The 19,925-nt window shown below is 34.1% G+C and overlaps 2 protein-coding genes across 3 annotated transcripts; both read left to right on the forward strand.

The window, feature by feature from the left end:
• Nucleotides 1-1,869: 1,869 nt before the first annotated feature.
• On the forward strand, nucleotides 1,870-6,090 carry LOC133819139 (protein TIFY 4B-like). Its single transcript, XM_062252312.1, has 9 exons — nucleotides 1,870-2,223; nucleotides 2,459-2,613; nucleotides 2,924-3,084; nucleotides 3,779-3,869; nucleotides 3,947-4,109; nucleotides 4,251-4,295; nucleotides 5,033-5,096; nucleotides 5,196-5,407; nucleotides 5,599-6,090. The coding sequence occupies exons 1-9, from the start codon at nucleotides 2,106-2,108 to the stop codon at nucleotides 5,613-5,615; spliced, it is 1,026 nt and encodes a 341-aa protein (XP_062108296.1). The 5' UTR covers nucleotides 1,870-2,105; the 3' UTR covers nucleotides 5,616-6,090.
• A 328-nt stretch (nucleotides 6,091-6,418) lies between these two features.
• On the forward strand, nucleotides 6,419-9,291 carry LOC133819140 (acireductone dioxygenase 1-like). 2 transcript variants are annotated; one of them, XM_062252314.1, is made up of 5 exons: nucleotides 6,419-6,575; nucleotides 6,684-6,771; nucleotides 7,002-7,096; nucleotides 7,220-7,459; nucleotides 9,029-9,291. In XM_062252314.1, the coding sequence occupies exons 1-5, from the start codon at nucleotides 6,564-6,566 to the stop codon at nucleotides 9,155-9,157; spliced, it is 564 nt and encodes a 187-aa protein (XP_062108298.1). In that variant the 5' UTR covers nucleotides 6,419-6,563; the 3' UTR covers nucleotides 9,158-9,291. The 2 variants fall into 2 exon arrangements, with proteins under 2 accessions (XP_062108298.1, XP_062108297.1); XM_062252313.1 differs by having other exon boundaries at nucleotides 6,435-6,575; nucleotides 6,681-6,771.
• Nucleotides 9,292-19,925: the final 10,634 nt, after the last annotated feature.

Consider the following 19,925-nt stretch of genomic DNA (forward strand, 5'->3'; position numbering starts at 1 on the left):
ACGTGCATATTCAGACACCCATGACTGGGTTGAGCCGTGCGGCCCATTATCCCCTTACCTATTGATTTGACCACACTTATGTGTCAGGTTTAGGAATTAATCATGAATGTCACAGAGTTGACATGATAGGTAAGAAGGTCACGGGATGACCTTCTTACCAACTCCCAGGTGCCTTCTCCTATAAATATGGAGACCCTGGGAGTTACAAAGGGTTGGATTCTATTATGTAAAAAATACCCTGTAAAAGAATACCAAGCATATAGCAATAATATTGACTGGTGGAGTAGAATGATTTTAACCTTTGAACCACCTAAAAAAACGTATTTTGTGTCACCATTCCATTTCCAAGATCATTCATCTATTTCGATTCAACATAAGCACTAATCCCTTCCTCTTTCTTTTCTTAATTACCTGTTGGCGAAGAACCGCGTCAACACCTTATATTCCAGTTCCCAAACACTATTGTATGCAACAAATATAGAAACATTCGAATCTGCATTAACCCAAAAAAAAAAAAAACAAAACAAATTGGTCAATAATTTAATAACATAAAAAATCTGCAAAATATCAAGTTCCATCAAGAACCATCGAGTACCGTCGAGTCTAATCGAGGTGGCCAAGTATAAGAAATTTTGTCTACGTATCGAGGTCCATCGAGGTTCATCGAGGTGGTCGTCTATTTGACACTTCGGGTCCCTATCGAGGTCCATCGAGGACTGCCGAGGTTAATCTAGGTGGTCATCTATAAGACACTACATGTTTCTATTGAGGTCCATCGAGACTAATCGAGGTGTTTCATTCCTAATCTGCATTGAGGCATGTCGAGGTACATCGAGGACCATCAAGACATGTTGAGTTTCATCGAAACTTATCGAGGCAGAAAAAAACCCAGGAAAACTCAGTTCTAATTCGACCGTGAAACAATAAAAAAAATCCAAAATGCAGACATAGATCTGTTCGAAATAGTTAAAGCAATGTAAATAAACAAGTTTCCTCACTACACATAACGAAAATATACTTACCCATAAAATTTGTGACACTAGATCCCAAACCCAAAATGGAGTTTCTTGCCTTGATAGGATTAAAAACTTGCTTAAAGAACAACTTCAAATCTCATATTAGATGAGCTCCAAAATTATTATAGATCAAGAGAATACATGGTGGCTGCCTTGTTTTTTTGAGTGAGAGAGCTTGAGAGAAGGGAAAACGTGAGAGATAGAGAGAGAAGACAATATCAGAAAAAGAGATGGAAGTTTATGTTAGGGGTATTTTGGGAATATAGGAAAATACTTGTATAAAAGGGTGATGTTTAATTGGCATAAAATTTCTCATTGTTAAGGGGTATCGGTGATGCCCAACACTACAAAAAATGTTATATTGTTATTGGTGCAATCCAATATCGAGACTTACACATTTTAAATTAATAAGTATTATAGGATATCGTTATCCCAATATAACGTGCTAAATAACAACAATCATATTCAATACTACATATCCACATTTTTAAAAAAAATCCTCTTTAGCATTTTCCTATAATATCTAATTCAAAAAGTTGGTATGCCGGTGGGATTGGTGGGTTTTTTTTTCTTTTCCTTTTTATCTTTTTCAAGAAATGGATTTGATATGTTGTAAATTAGTTGATTTCGGGTTAGTGATGATACTATATTGAACAGTCAACTGGCCATCTATTAGAAAAATAAATAAATAAATAATTATAACCTTAATTTAATACATCTATGGTGGTAATAATAAAATAAAATAAAATAAGTTGGGTTAAAAGTCCACAATAATTCAGAGAAGCATACGTGGCAGTCTAGGGTGCAAGGCCGTTGCTAAAAGGTTAACCAACCTCTCTCCTCCTCTTTCTCTCTCCTCTTTTCTTCTTCTTCTTCTTCAACTTCTTCTCTCTCTCTCTCTATAACTCACTCACACCCATACTCTCTTTCTCTTTCTCTTTCTCACTTTACCTTTTCTTTTGGTTTGACATTTTTACCCCTCAATTTTCACAATATTACGATTCACTACAGATCACCACCACTTCTACTTCCACTACACCTCCCTACTATTGTTGACCTACCTTCTCCGTCTCCGGCAAGATTCCCGCCATGAGTGCCGGAACGACGACGTTTCGCTCCATACTCGACAAGCCCCTTAACCAGCTTACTGAAGATGACATTTCTCAGCTCACTCGTGAAGATTGCCGCAAATACCTCAAAGATAAAGGTTTCTTTTTTTGATTTTTTTTTCTTCTGTCCTAATGGCGGATTTGATTGGTTGTTCTTTGTCTTGGAATATGAAAAGGAAAAATTAAAGAAAGAAGGAAAGAGAGAGAAGCAAAAGAAATGTATAAAATACTTGTAATAATGTGGTTAAATTAATATATATATGTATATGTATATGTATATGTATATGTATATGTATGTGCGTAATTATTGGAGTATTACACGTGTTTGTACAGGGATGCGAAGGCCTTCGTGGAATAAATCCCAGGCGATCCAGCAGGTGATTTCGCTGAAGGCTTTGTTGGAGCCTTGTGACGATTCCGGCGCCGGAGACATCAGGAAAGTTGTCGCTTCTCCGACTTCGAACACGCCCCGACTCCCCACTTTTAGTGTAAGTTTGTTTGAAAGTAGATTATTTTATTGCGGAAAAACTGTTTGGTTGCCGGGAAAATGGGAGGGAAAGTAATAGGGACTGTAATGTTGAGATGAGAATTTTTTATTCTTGGGATTTGTTTTGTTTCTGACGAAAAAGGTCATGTCTTTAGTCGTTCAGCTAGGTGAGGATTTGACCAAGTTGTTGAAAACATCATTGACAGTGTCTTAACATTTCCTCGGCCACCAAACTGAGCATTTTCTTGTTTTTTATTATATTTATCTAAAAGCTATATATGTAGCTGATTATTGAATAAATGGTACTGTAGGTGAATTCGAATTCAGCTGAATCAGCTAAAGAAGCTAGTGCCGATGTCCAGGTTTCAGTCTCGGCTGAAGAATCAATTCCGGATCCGAGAAAGGAACCGACGAAATCTGTTCCGGAGCCTGAGGAAAGACCCGCTGATATAGATGAGAGGGCAAGTCCAAGGTCTAATTTTTATGCTTCTTTCGTTTCTAAAAAACCCCTTTTTGTGAAATGTGCATATATTGGTTGAGTGTTGCCAGGAAGCTACGTTTAGTATTTTCATTTTTTCATTTCGGTTGAACAATTTATGAAGTTGAGGTATGTTGACTTTAGCTTGCAATTGTTATGCCTCAAGAGCTGGTTGTGCTATGGCCGATGTTAGGCTATGAGGGTTTTTTTTCTTTCTTTTTTTTTTCTGAACATTTGAACTTGTTTGGTAATCTGTGTTTTGGTGGATCTATTGACATTTTAGCTTTAAAGAATCGAACTAAAGGAGTGTTGGTGAACAATGCCGATTATGTGCTCAGTCCATTTAAGTTTTTTTGAAACTATTATGAGGGGTGCAACATAATTAGTCCATTTATTGTAGGATTGTTAATTGTTCTTATGCTTTTACTTATAGGATTTCTCCTAAATTATTTAACTTGTTTGCTAAACACAAGTGTCTAAAAAATGTCAATGTGGTTAAATGCTCTTTTATGTTATAAAATTACACGCTGCTGGATTGAGTATATGTATGCTTATTTGGATCTGGTATGATTGTATTGAAAATTTATGATAAAAAAATCTAGATCATATTGATGCAGGCTTTTAGTTTTTGTTTTAAAATCTTTTATACAAAATGGCTAAACAACAGTACTTGAAAATCTGGCTGCAGAAGTCAATGTGCAACTGATGCATCAGTTGGGCAAATGACAATTTTCTATTGTGGAAAAGTGAATGTATATGAAGGAGTTCAACCGGAGAAGGTAATGAAGTTTCCTCTACTTAGTCTCAGTGATATCTTGAGGTTAGCTTTCCAATGCAGCCATGAATGGTTTTGCAGGCACGTGCAATCATGCACCTTGCAGCAAGTCCAATCCCTTTAGCTCGGGAAAATTCATTTGGTGTCCCTGCAGCACTTAGGACCTTTCCATGGCATTTAAATACTACAAGTGAAAAATGTGGCCTTCCTCCTAGTGTCTCAATTTCACAGCCCATGCAGACAGGTATTACTTGGGGAAGTTTTTTTTGCTCATAATTTGATGGATTTTCATGTTTAGGGAGCTGTAAATCCAGGAAATTTATATAAAGCTTTTACTTCAAAATCTTGAGTTAGATAACTTAATAGCTTCATTGCCATTTTGCAGATAAGATAGCTGAGCATAGTCATCAGTGTTGGGAGAAAGAAAATGGTACTTAAAATCCTTTTAAGAACTTTACTATTTGCATAGTGATCCTTTCAAGGAAAATAATTTACAGAATATCTTCTTTTTTTTTTTTGAGATCAAGGGCTTATCTTTGGGTGTCTAATTTTAGAAATGAGGATGTCCTTGGAAACTAATAACATGTGTGTAGTTTTTTTTTTTTAATTTTCATGTTCTTTATTGTGTTTTCCATATAAAATATTTCATAGTAGAGGAAGAGTGAAAATCAATGAAGATACGCATAATGTATTGCGCTCTTTTTATACCATCACCACTTCAAAAAACCACATATCACAGACCTTTGGCACTGATGGATTCATTGAATAGCATATACCATGATTGCAAACTATCTAACCACTAATTGCTCTGTATACTTTGCTTCTCCACCACCTTTGCAAGCTTCACATATAAAGCTATCAAACTACCACATCTGCTAGCTCTATTCCCACCACCATCTTTCCTCCTCTCTTGAAGTCACAAGTTCCTTGATTCTGTTAACACCAACTTTATCTCTTCTCCTAGTTCAGTGAAAATTGGGCTGTTCACTTATGTCTGTAATGTTGCACTCAACATAATGCCTAGTTTAACAATGTCTTGACAATACTTTTGTGCATTTTGTGCAAAACTGATGAGCGATGAGGCACATTTGAGGCTTAGCCAAGTGAGGAAGCTTTCGAACTTGATTAATTATGAGAAGTCTAATATGTTTAGTGGTGTTTCTCCAGATGCAGATGGTCAGGCAAGCAGACAAGTGTCACTGCAGAGATACCGTGAAAAGCGAAAGGACAGGTATCCCAAGTGACAAAACCTCCTGTTTACCCTAATAACTTTCATATGTTTTTCTTGTTTGATGTCACTCATTATTTCCGATTTTCTCTATCCTACTAGGGGAAGGTTGAAGAGCAAGAAAAACGCTACAACTAATTCTTCTAGCTTGGAAGTCTACTTAAACCACCAAGTGAGGACACATATCTCAAATGGTAATTCAAGCCGCAGTAGCACGAGCTCTCCAACTCAGCCTGGGCTCTCCCAAGCATTGTGTAGCACAATGGACAATCAACCTAAGATAACGTGTCTTCCCGTTGATCTCAATGAAAAGCGTAAGCTATAAAAGATCTTTACTTTGTTTGCGAACTGCTTAGACTGAGTTTATCACCCCCTATTCTGTTTATAACCCTAGTTAGATTGTCTTCTCATACCAACTAATCTCATGATGAATTGTACTACAGAAAACTGTCATTTCCAATCCACATTTCATGATTTTTTTTATCTTTTATATGCTGCTTTGCAGATAACTTGGATTGCTGAAATCTTTTGTCTAATTATCGTAGCATGGAGAGGATGGGAGAGAAGAAACCAATTCACAGGCTCCCAGAGACTTGCTTTTTTTTTTTGCATATTTTCGGCTGCCTATTCTTCCCTTAAGTTTTTCTACTGGCCTTTTGTATGTGAGAATTTGAGTTTTTTAGGCTTACATGATCAATTTTGTATTTAATAGGATGATATGGTTTTGATAGGGAATTATTTATTCCTTGTTATGTTAAGCCTTCTTCCAAGGTTGAGATAGGTGGAAGCAGTCCTTTCTTCACGAGTAGCCTATGATCGATCACTCTGAGTTGACATAGTTATTCTCTTGTCTAATATGTTGTATCTACAAAACAAATGTCTTGTACATTATCTAGTCTGCCTTGTATTTCTAGCTAGCTGATATTTTTTTTTAAAAGATGTTTAAGGGATCTAATCCTTTTCCCCTTAACTAATGCATTCATCTAATTCGTTTTTCCTTCTCAACTATAAATATATATTTATGTTTAATTTTAGAGGATATACATCATATGATATAGTGGTGGGCTTTCTTGAACTAGTGTATTCGATGCTAAAGTTTATTCCTTTTTGGAAATAAATATCAATAAATAAGGATGAAAGAATATAAGCGAGCTACACCTATGGCTAAACTACTAGAAACCAAAATTAAAACCTAAACAAGAAAAAGACTTGAGGAATGCAGCCAAAGTGTTCTAGAGAGATCTTGTGCTAGTTAGTATTCCATGGCAAGTGACCAAAAATAGTTCCACCACAAAAAATAAAGCCACAAAATGTACTGAAACGTGGCGATAAAGGGGACGTGACTAATCTTAAGCTTTAAAAATATCGATAGTAAATGACAAAATATGATATACAGAACTGGCTTCTGTTTATAGGTTCTCGTGTTGTGCTGTGGGTGAGACAAAGCCGGACCAGACCTGAGACCTAGCTATGGCTATAGAGGTGAGTTATATGACCGAGTTTAGATGAACTCAATACTCGAGTAGATTTGTGTTGTACTTGCCCTTTTAAACTTAACAATAAATCTTTTTTCATTGTTAATTGAAGCAGGCATGGTTCATGGACGACAGCAATGAAGATCCCTGGCTCCCTCACCGTCACAACCCCATCGAGCTTCTTCCAATGGACCAATTGGCAGGTCTCCTCCCTGTCTATCTATACGTGTATATATGTATATAACTATATATTGGGTATAGATTTTGTTAAGCTGGGTGATGAATTGATCAGATGATTACTAAACTTAAAATACATTAAATTTAAATCTACATACAATCAAGCTCAAAATATATAAGGGGTTCTTGGACAAAATCCAAAGCCTTGCTTATTAATATGGATGTATATATAATATATTTTGGTGATATATTGCAGAGTTGGGAGTGCTGTACTGGCACCTGAACCCCAAGGATTACGAGAACGATGAAGAGCTACGCCATATTAGAGAAACCAGAGGTTATAATTACATGGTATTATTGTATTGTACGAATGAACTTGTATTATTTTATTTACATGTTTCTTTACTTCAGTTATGGAACAAACGACATATCGTTTTGTAAGAATTCTTTCTCATTTGTGGTGATATCATATAGGATTTGATTGATATAAGCCCTGAAAAGTTGGAGAATTATGAAGAGAAGCTGAAGAACTTCTACACAGAACACATACATGGCGATGAAGAAGTCCGGTATTGTTTGCAAGGAAGTGGTTACTTTGATGTTAGGGACAAGGAGGACCGTTGGATTAGGATCTGGATGAAGGCTGGTGATCTTATTATCTTACCAGCTGGGATTTACCATAGGTTCACCTTGGACACCTCCAACTACATTAAAGTAAGAATCTTTTGAACTATATACATATATATATTATATATATATGTATATATATATATAGAGATGATAATTCTATATTGCATACTTAAAAAGGCATCCAAGATTTTTTCGGCTCGTGAATAGTATTCGGTGCGATTTTTTTATGATCGTATATATTATAGTTATTTAGAGTATTCTGTAAATTTTAAAGTAATTCTGAATAATTTACAGTGTCGAAAACTAGGTTCAAACAAGTTGTTTTTCACGCACATCAAAAAAATTAGTCACGCGTGCAACATGTTTGAACCTAGTTTTTGGCACTGTAAATTATTTAGATTTTTCTAAAAATCTGCAATATGCTCTTAAATAACTATAATAAACATGGTCATAAAAAAAATCGCACCGAAAACTATTCACGAGCCAGAAACACAAAAGGTATATCCAGTGCATGCACCATAGAAGTATCATATAATGACATAAATGTATTAAAAGAAATTGGTATTTGCGTTATAAATACCTAAGTTTATGATTTTGTTGTACTAAAATACTTAACTTATTTTTTTGACGACATAAATATCTAACGTTTATTTTTTGTTACAATCGTTATTTTTTTTTTCATTAGAAGGCAAATACCAAACTTTTTAATCAAGGATATTGACGGCATAAATATATAAGTTTACGTAACTATTGCACTTAAATACCCAACTTTTAATATTTGTAGCATATATTTACTTTTTTAAAAATTAAACTTTTTTTTTATTATTAGTAGAAAGATTAAAAGTTAGGTATTTAAGTGCAATAGTTACATAAATTTATGTATTTATGTCGCTAATATCTCTATTTAAAAAGTTTGGTATATGCCACTTAACGGGGAAAAGTAAAAAAATAAACATTATGTATTTATGCCGTCAAAAAAATAAATTAGGTATTTAGGTTCAACAAAAATATGAACTTATATATTTATGTCGTCAATTAAACTAAAACATTATTTATGGTTTTTTAAAATATATATAGAATATATTAATATAATTAGTAAAAAAAATTATAATTATATATTATTATCAAAATAATATTTTATAATATTTGAATTTATATTAATATAATTATTAAATATATAGTTTTATATTAAATATTATTATTATAATGATATTTTATAATATTCGAATTTATATTAATATAATTAATAAATATTTATTTTTAATTAATTCTAAATATATAAAAATTTCGTAGATATATATGTGATACTCATAAAAAAAAAAACATTACTTAATTCATATACTTCTACACTTTCTTTCTTAACTAAAATATGAATAAAATAAATTTTAAAATAGGAGTAAAAAAGCTTTTCCTATTAGAAAATAATCTTTCCACTAAAATAATAAAAGAATAAGAATGAAATGATACAAATTTAAAAAATATTGTTTTTTTGGAAGAATAGTCATTTTATTAAAATATTAGAAAAATCATTCAAATTGAAATATCATTTTAATGTCTTAAAGTGAAACCAAACATATAAAATAAAAATGGATTTTCTTTCTTCTCATTTTTATTTTTCATAACCAAACATGATTTTAATTTTGTTTTGTATAGTTGATGAGGTTGTTCATTGGGGAGCCTGTTTGGACTGCATATAATCGGCCACAGGAAGAACATCCAGCAAGGAAGGACTACATTAAGAGTTTGAATGAAAAAGTGGGACTCCCATTGGAAGGTCATTAGAGGGACATTCTTTCATAATTAGCATTACATTTTCAGCTTGTATTTAAATAAGAAATGAGTCCATATGTTTTATCTACTTATATAAGTTGTAATATACGAACCTTTATCAAAATGTATTTGGTCGGTTTTTGTAATTTTTCACTTTTGTTTCACAATATTATCTTATTGTGAAATAATATAATATTTTGATTAAACAAAGCAAATTAAAAATATTAGGAGTTACAAAATAAAAAAGGTTAGGAGTTACAAATGGTTTTGTAACCTATTTTGAGGAGTTACAAATTTAGTAACTTAAGTTATAAGATTTGTAACTTATAAAATTTGTACATTTGATTTAATTTTGAATGATGGAAGATTTTAAATTAAAAAAAAAAAAAAAAAAGCTAGAACTCTATAACCATCATTTAAGTTGTCTGCTTGGACATGCCCACACACTTCATTCATAGAACCCCACCATTGGCTAGGCTTAGTAATACTCTCTTCATATTGTTCCTCATCTTCATCATCTAGGGCATACTATTCTTCAACAAAATCTATGTCTTCAACAGGGTCTTCTTGGCCCAAATCTGCATCTGGTTGGACCTCAAATTGGCCTAAATGAGGCTCTAGTTGGACCTGATCAGTTTGCCTTGAACACTAGCCCAAATCAGGCTCTTGATGGACCTGACTTTGCCTTGAACTCTGGCCCAAATCAGACTCTTGATGGACCTGGTTGGTTTCCCTTGGACTTTGGCCCAAGTCAGGTGATGGTTGGACTTGAATTTGCCTTGATGTGTGGCCCAAATCAGCATCATTTGACACTTGACTTTGATTTCCCATGTCATCAAGCTCTTCTACAAAGTTGATTGCACCCTTACTTGTGCTGCCAGGGTGTGGTTGGGATGCTTCAGCAATCTCATCTTCAACATGGGTAATGACACCCAAATAATCATCTTCTCTGGCCAAATCTTCCCCACCTCTGAATTATTCCCACTCCTCACGTTCCAAAATCAACAAATCTTCATCACCATCATCCTTTACACTTTGAACATCTTCATTATCTTCATCTTCATCTTCAAAATCAAACTCATCATTCTCTTCATCACCTTCCCCCTAATTATCAGGCATATACATAACAAATTCTTCATCACCATTAGCCTCTTCTCCTTCTACATTATCATCACCATTTATGACCCTTTCAAACACCCTCTTATCCATGACATAATCATCTGCTTTAGCACTAACAAATACATCTACCATAACTTCAACATCATTAGGTAGATCCTCAATAATACATCGTTTCAATGGAGCTGAGGGGGTACATATGGTGCTGGTTTCTTACTGCTATAAAAACCAAGTTTCAACACTGTCTCGGGTAGAATTAAATAGACATCAACATGTCTATATTTTCTCACCTTCATATCTTTCAACTTCTCAAGCACATCCTTGTGTGTCGCTAATCTCTTCCCATCATTCAACTGTACATCTGTTGGTTTGAACTAGAAACATAAAGGAAGCTCATAACCAAGCTCCTTGACAAGCCTCTTCATGTCTAACATGCCAAACTCATCCATTACACAACCATCAAAACAAGCCACTTGTCCTCCCTCATACTTCTTTTTTCCAGATGGATTAAACCAATTACCCTCGTGATGTACATTTAGGGTAAACATGGTTGAATTCAATCCTGACCATCCTAAATAGTCAAATATTAATAATCCCCACCTATTAAAATTGTCCACATGTGAAAGAAAAACACAACCCGAACCCGAACCCAATGCAAAGATTCCCCAAAAATAGTGTGTGGGACAATAGAAAAACATCACTTTATAGCCAAATCTGTTCAACAATACTATTAATGTACTTACTAAGTATTTAGTCAATAAAAAACTCATTCCATGCAAGACAAACTCATGTGGTCCCAAAACCAATTTATCATTTCATACAAGCACAAAGGAAACAAACGGTATGAAATTCTTTTTTTTTTTTTTGTTGCAAAAACCTTAACGTAAATGGGTAGTGGGACTGCTGGTTCCCTCCACGGCATTGTGAGTTGTCTTCTCCGGCAAGCTCAACCAAAAAAAATGCCTCCTCTGCCATCGTCTTCGTCAAAGAAAAAGTCAAGTGCTTTGGGTTCTCTGAGTGGGAATGGGGTTTTCGATTCTTTGGGTATTTTTTCGTGGGTTTGGAACCAAATGGAAGTTTGGGGTTTTAGTTTTTAGGATTTGAAATAATAATAATAATAATATTAGAAATTAAATTAAAAACCAATTTATTAAAATCCCTTTTTTAAAATTAAAATTATGTTTAATCTGTGGCATACACGTGTACCCCATGGCCCACTAACGGAGACCCTATTGACGGAATTCGACGGAATTACTCTTTTAGTGACTTTGGGTACTTTCTCCGTTAAAAAAAATTTGGTCTATGTTCGTTACAAATCTTAAACATTGGGTACTTATACTGCAAATATCACAAATTTAAAATAGGAGTAAAAAAAAATTTCCTATTGAAAAATAATCTTTCCACTAAAATAAGGAAAGAATAAGAATGAAATGATACAAATTTAAAAAATATTGTTTATTGGAATGACTCTTCCTTATATTTTTTGGAAGATTAGTCATTCTATTAAAATGTTAGAAAAACCACTCAATTTGAAATATCATTTTAATGTCTTAAAGTAAAATCAAACATATAAAATAAAAATGGATTTTTTTTCTTCTCATTTTTATTTTTCATAACCAAACATGATCTTAATATTTGTTTTGTACAGTTGATGAGGTTGTTCATTGAGGAGCCTGTTTGGACTGCATATAATCGGTCGCAGGAAGAACATCCAGCAAGGAAGGACTACATTAAGAGTTTGAATGAAAACGTGGGACTCCCATTGGAAGCTCATTAGAGGGACGTTTTTTCATAATTAGCATTACATTTTCAGCTTACTTGTATTTAAATAAGAAATGAGTCCATATGTTTTACTTATATAAGTTGTAATATACGAACATTTATTAAAATGTATTTGGTCGATTTTTGCCATTTTTCACTTTTGTTTCAAAGTATTATCTTATTGTGAAATAATATAATATTTTGATTAAACAAATCAAATTAGCATGTTTACTTAATGTCAATGGGAATGATATGTGTGGTAATGACTTCTATTCATTCTATTCATGTGTTTACTAAACTAATGAATGAGAGAGATAAGTGGAGTAAGGTAAAAAACATAGGGAATACTTCTCCTCCCAAATACTAAGGGAATCCCATTACCCTCAATGACTTCTTCTTTTTTATTTAATTTTTTAAAAGAAAAGAAAAAGGACAATTTTGTCCGTCAAAAATCTATCTCACCAAAATGCTAAAATATTCATTTTAATAAAAAAAATATAATTATGTTAATTTAACATTCCGATTTTGTTTTCTGATTATGTAAACATGATAAAACGATTCTGATTCTCCTTCCAGCCAGTTTTAGTAAACAACATAATACAAATAATGATTCTGATTCTTCTACATTTTATTCTCATTCATTTCTCCATTAATTTACTCCAATTACAATTACAAATTAGAAAACGTGTCACAAAATGGTTACAGAATCAAAAAGGTTAGAAGTTACAAATGGTTTTGTAACCTATTTTGAGGTTTTGTAACCTAATTTGAGGAGTTACAAATTTATTAACTTAAGTTACAAGATTTGTAACTTATAAAAGTTGCACATTTGATTTAATTTTGAATAATGGAAACTTTTAAATTAAAAAGAAAAGCTAGAACTCTATAGATAATTATCATTTGTTAATGTGAGTTATGCTTTACATTCTTGTCTTCTTTAGTTCTATATTGAGAAACTAGGCTCCATAAATCCCAAAGAACATTTCCTTAAGAGATAACCAAAGAGTTCCAGTGAAAGTGAAAATGATTTTTTTGGTCAAAGTTCTTAAATATTTGTTAAATCCTTATGTTATGATTGGTTATATATATAGTGAAATTGGTTAGGCACGAAGAGGTGCTAAAACCATAACGGTTTCACTAAAGTCAACATGTGAGAGTTGACTTGCGGATAAGCATTTATAAATTATCTTTTTGGGTCCAAAGTGTTTCTTTGGACATATGAGAGTACCCAAAAAGTTTGAGAGCATTTGGGGATGTTATTTAGACAAGTTTTGGAGCGCCAAGTCAAAGGCATTGGAGATGCGTCGCTCATTTATGGAAAGCATCCAGGCGACGTGTCGTCTGGTACTAGGTGACGCATCGCCTGGTGCCAGGCAACATGTCACTTGGGTTGTCCGTACGCATCCGTACAGTGACGTGTTTTGGCTTCAAAATTCAAATTAAAAATACTCTAATCTCATTGGCTGAGTCTAATGAGGTTCATATACTATTTAAAGGGTTCATTTGAGTTAATTGGTGAATTGATCACTCATCTCTCTTTCTCTCTAAAACTCTATCTCTTTTTCTAACTCTCAACATTACTAGTTTTCTCCAAGATTTTCATCAAGAAAGCTTGACTTGCATGAAAATTCAAGGTTTGTAAGTTCAATCTCATTCCATTGTAGTAGCTTCAAGCAATCTCAAAGGGGAGGCTAGAAATAGAAATTTTTGGACAACAAATTTTTCATTTGTGTCAAGCCTTGTTACATTTTATGATTCATATAAAATCATAGACTTATGATTTTGTGTAACTTTGTTTTCTCTCCACAAATTTCTATTTTTTCTCTTGATTTAATTTATGTTATTCTTACATTAAATCCACTGTTATATTGTGATTAAATGTTTCTAAATTCATGTTATAATTATTTAATTTTTTATTATCAAGATTTGTATTTATATTATTGATTAGTTTCTAGGGTTTAAAATATTGAATTAATTCTCATTATTCATTGTTGGCCTAGAAAGTGTAAGCGATAAATCCCCAACACCTTATTCATATTCTCTTCTCTTCTTTGTGTATGCCTACTTTTTTTCTTTCTTTCTTTCAAGTTTTGTGTTGTAATTTTTCTTGCTCTTTTGTATTTTTGCCTTTTTGTCTTATACTATATCGAGTTTAGTATTGTATCTCCTTTATTTTGTAATATTTCCAACACTTATGATGAAGAATGTGAAAATGTGAGAGTTTGAAGCGAATAACTTATTTATTAAAGATCACTTGAGTTTAGTGTGTAAAATAATGGGGTTGGAACACCAATTAGACTAATTTAACAAATAAGTAACTATTAATTTTTATAAAAAATATTATGCATAAAGAAAACAAAATTAAAGCTTAATTTTTTCATTAAATAAAAAAAATTGAAAGTCTAATTTGCTTAACGAACTCACTCACTTTGTTCAAGTGATGCTTGTAGGAAATTTTTATATGAATATGTATTTTTCTTATGTGATGAGGTGTACAAAAATCCTTTAATTTCATACTATTTCTCAACTAAGAACAACCCGTAGTTATTACATTCTTGCTTTCTTCACTATAAATTTTAATTTATGTTCTTTTTTTTGGTTGTTGTAAATTCTATTTTTGGCAAATTATATTTGACAAAATATTTTTGATTTATTTCTTATAATCTCAGTATTTAATTGAAGATTATTTTATTTTTATTCTGTTCACATTTATGTTCTGATTATATAAAAAGCTGATTATATCAATTTATTCTATTTATAGAATGTGTGACAATATACTTAGTTTTTAAACATATGATTCAAATAATAAATATTGGTCTATTTTATATCTGCTTGATTTTATTTGACAACCTGATTCTTATGACCAGATTTCAATAGATAGGATCAGATTGATCCTCATTAAAACTGAAGATAGGATCTTGCAATGACAGCTCAAATACAAACTGTTCTATAGCTATAGACACTCTGTCTGTTTCCTCATATCACGAATGATTCAATGTAATTGATTGATTATTTAAGGAAACATTTTTAATTGAGTTTTGTGTGTTCAGACCTAGTGAAGGCTGTCTTAGGTGAGTATGTTTGTATATAAATACTTACCATATCAGCCTTGTCTAGGTTAACTCTTTTGTCTATTCTTAAACTTATTTTACATCTTTAGAAAAAGAGTGTTTCTTGTGTAGAGGTTAGTGGTTTGGCTATACCTCTGTTATTGTGTGTCTTTGTATTTGTTCTGTGTATCGAAACAATTCAACAAAGAGAAGAACAAAGAGCAAACCTTCGGAAGAAGGTTCATCCTAGTCTTACCTCGGGAGGAAGCAAGCACTCTTCAAGCAAATCGAAGGGAGATCGAGTTCTTGAAGTTTCAGCAAGATTCATTCATCAAGTGGAAAATACATCAAGCTTGCGGCATAAAATTAGAGGGAGTCTAATCTTTGCTTAAGTCAAATACTTTGTATTTTTTAGAAGCCTTATTAATGAATCTTATCTCTGAGTGTAACCCCGTTAGACTATTAATATCTAAAAGGATATTGACACCACATAAAAACTTTGTGTGTCATTTTATTATTCAGTCATTTCTATTTTATCACCCTGGTTTGATATTCTGTAGTGACAAAAACTTGATCTGTAGCTACAGAATACTGGTTTGCTGTACCAACTTGTTTGTTCCGCATTTAATTAATTTGGTTAATTAAATAAAAATTTGGTAATCATAAAATACAGAATTCCATTTGGTATTAGAGCGGTTCACTAAACTCTAAGTGAGATCTTGTGGTTATTTTTATTCCGCTTAATTTATTTTGTGTAATGTGTCTTTGTTTGCAGAAGGAAGTTCCATAACTCGACCTCCTCTACTAAATGATACTAATTATCCTTATTGGAAAGTCAGAATGAGGGCGTTTATCAAGTCACAAGATGAAAGGGCTTGGAGATCTATACTATCTTGATGGATTCCACCAACTGATAAAGACAAAGAAAGTAATACTAAGGTAAAGTCTGAACTCGAATGGTCTACTGAAGATGAAAAAATTTCTAGCTACAATAATAAGGTTTTGCATGCGATCTTTAATGGAGTTGGTGAAGGATTTATAAAAATTATTTCTTCTTGTGAGTCTACAAAAGAGGCTTGGAAAATCCTTCAAACTCAATTCGAAGGGACAGCTGATGTCAAAAGATCACGCTTTACCATGCTACAAACTAAATTTGATGAATTAAGAATGTTAGAATCTGAAACTTTATCTGAGTTTTATGAAAAATTGCTTGACATTGCTAACGAGTTTTTTGCATTTGGTGAGAAACTTGATGAATCTGTTTTAGTTCGAAAAATAGTTTGTGTGCTCTCAGATAGATTTGACACAAAACTTCTAGCAACAGAAGAACCAAAGGATTTCAGAAAAATGAAGGTTGAAGAGCTAATGGGCTCTTTGAGAATGTTTGAACTAAACCAACAGATCAAGCAAAAAGACGAGCTGAAATCCTCAAGTGAGAAAAATAAAGGTATTGCTTTTAAAGCTTCTGAATTTTTTTTCCTGATTATAAGGAGGATGAAGAAATGACCTTGTTGACAAGGAATTTCCAAAAATTCATGAAAAATGTTAGAAACAAAAAGAATCTGTCAAAATTCCCTAAAGGTAACACATTTTCTAAACATTTTGGTTCTACTAACAAAAAGGGTATCCAATGCAGAGAGTGTGAATTTTTTGTTCATATTCAATCAGAATGTGCCAATACTTTGAAAAAGAACAAAAAGGGGCTTAATGTCACTTGGAGTGATGATGAGACCGAAAGCAGTGAAGAAGATGAGGGAAATGTTGCTTTAAACTCTTTTTTGTCTAGTATTTTTCAGGAAAAACTTCTGTGTTTGAACAATACCATCACTGAAAGCAATATTGATGGTGTAGTCTTAAATCTTGATGAGTCAGAAATCAATGAGGATTCATTGGTTGAATCTTACAAGATAATGTATGGTAAGTGGGTACAAGTTTATGCTGAAAATCGCTCTTTGACAAAAATTAATAGAAGTTTGTCTCATAACATCAAGGAACTTGAGATGAAAAATAAAAGTTGTGAATCTGAATTGTGTTAAAAAAAGACTGAAATTAACTATTTAACAAAAGAACTTGAAAATCTGAAAAGAAATGTTAATATGTTAAATCCAGGTTCATCATTTTTGAAGAAATTCATAACACAGGGCAAAGAAGTCATGCTAGGTTGGGATTTGTTGAATCTCAAATCAAAATGGACACCCAATTTGTAAAATCTGAGAAAATTCGTATTGGGTGAATAGATCTAACATTACAGGTGTCTGATACTGCAACTGGATCTTCTGTATCTACAAACGAGAAGCGATCATGTAAGGATGACAAATTTCGTGAACAATCCAGAAAATTTGTTCCCATTTGTCATTTTTGTGGTGTAAGAGGTCACATTCGACCTAAATGCTTTACTTTGCACAATATGTTTAGGTACAATTGTTTTGGAAAAACTAATAAAATGCAAAATAAACATTTTTCACCAAAACAAATATGGATAAAGGAAGAAAACAGTCTTGCTAGTTTTTCTTGCTTTAAAACTGCTGCTTCTCCAATGTGGTATTTTGACAGTGGCTGTTCTAGACACATGACAGGTAACAAAGACTTACTTGCCAATATTCGACCTATGCAATGTGGTGGAGTGACATTTGGAAATGGATTAGCTGGAAATGTTATTCAGATGGGAATGCTGAATTTTGAAGGCTTACCAAAGTTTAAAAATGTGATGTTAGTTGAAGGACTAAAAGCTAATTTACTTAGCGTTAGTCAAACCTGTGATCAAGGGTGTTTACCGAGTTTTTCGGAAAATAGAATTATGAAAGATAAGAGAGCTTAAAAAGAAAGGATTTAGAATATGCAAGCACGGTTTTTCGTGGTTGGGGCGTTAATAAGCCTTAGTCCACGAGTCAGTTATATTAAAGCTTAGAGAGCTTTTGACAATGGAGTATTCTGCAAGTTTGAGCAGAGTAATCGCTTACAAGAGAAAATTCGGATCCTCTCTACAGTGCACAACCGATCCTATTTATAGGCGTTTGGATGCACTGGACTTGGGTCGGACTAATCCGGGCCCAATATGAATATAATTATGATTTTCTCACTAACGGAGGCTTAATACAAATGATTCTATCAAATAAAATACACTAATCAGGGCCCATTGGGCCGGCTTGAGCATAACCACGCTGTGCGACTGACAACAGTACGCAGCTCTAGTCTGGTTCGCGTGGGCTTCTAAGGAGATCCGAGGGACAGGATCCGCCAGAGTAGTGGCAATACTGTTCTGAATAACGGCGTACATTTCGTGTGGAACCTCTTCTGCAGGTTAGTTTAGGAGAAAAAACTTCGTGTTTCTCGGGGTGATGTCAGTGTCGTGGACAGTCTATCATTCCCAACTCGGATGCCCAATCCGGGTTTATTTACCAATGCCCTGGTCCATCAACCAGAGCCCTGGTTCGTTTACCAGAGCCCGGGTGCATCCACCATCGTTCCAGTCCATTCTTAAACTTGGAAACATCTTCCTTATTGCATCCCGGACGACACCTTATTCTGGGTCCGGGAAGACGAAACGTGCTAACTTCATGGTCCCGGATTACACAAAAGGATAATGTTGGGCTTACTGATACGTGGGCCACCAGGATTCACTCCTTCCCCATCTATTGGGCTCGGTTTGGGCCTCGAACCCCTTCAGGATAGCCCATGGACTTAGTGTATAAGGCCATGTGTGCGGGGAGGAAATGGGGATAACATTTACCCCCCAAGCTTTATCTGTGTTCGCGCAGTGGAGGCTTGCTTCACTTCCCAGAACAATTTTCAGTGTCTCGGTTTGTTCCCCGGAAAATAGGTCCATCTTTTGGGGGACCGCTCGATGTAAACTTGCATGAGAAGCGTTTGTGCCAATATCCCTGATCAAATCCTAACGGTCTGGTTCGTTTACCAAGAGGCAGGTTCATTTACTTCAAGGACGCTTGGGTGACCCCCGACCTTTCAACTTCATCACGCTACCTATACATGTTTCCCTATTACTGGTGCGTCAATATTACTCGTGCTTGATAGATTTGGAGAAAATCTCTTGGTTATTGTGTTGGCAACCAACCATCAGCGTAAATTCCAAGGTGTCCCATATGTACGAGTGATGTCGATAGGGTAATCGAGTGGAATATTTAATATTTATGCATCAATTGGGACCGTTGGATTGGGATGGCGCAGATCGTGACTTGGTGAATCTGTGATCCAATACTCGAGTGGGCTAATTAAAGCACCTGTGTTATCCAGGACCATTAGATGGGGGAAATCATCCTGAACCGTCGGATCGAGAAATGTGCTTTTGTCTCTATAAATACCCCCAGATTTTCATTTGCAATTTTACGCGTTCAGAACAATCAGAGCTATAAAGAGAGCTTTTTATGTCCGAATTTGACGATGAACTTCTCCGGTAGCTGCTCTGTTTCCGTCGCCGTTTCTTCCCAACACGCCCTATTTTCGTGCCATCATTCTACAGCGCGGTCTTGGTTCGACTAGTAGACGAACTCTTGTGTCGCCTCTGCTCGTTCAACACAGAGGTCCTGCCGACCTTATCACCGGAAATGCTATAGACTCTGACACCAGCACTTTACGGTAAGTACCTTGAACCATTATTTATGTTCCTTCGTTTTTTAGTTTTGCATTTGTAAATATAGGGTCATTAGAACCAGGACCACCGTTTAGGGCGATCCTGTGCGTAGTAGGTCCATAGAACAAAGGTTTAGGTCATCCTGGATCTTTTTAGGTCTAGGTCATCCTGGAACAAGCGGTAATAGGATGACTCGGGAAAACTTAGAAAAAACTTATTCTTTGTTCCCGATCAAAATTCTCAAGATCTTCAGTGATCCCGAATC

The sequence above is a fragment of the Humulus lupulus genome, chromosome 2 (genome assembly GCF_963169125.1).
Source record: "Humulus lupulus chromosome 2, drHumLupu1.1, whole genome shotgun sequence".
In the NCBI taxonomy this organism is placed as follows: domain Eukaryota; kingdom Viridiplantae; phylum Streptophyta; class Magnoliopsida; order Rosales; family Cannabaceae; genus Humulus; species Humulus lupulus.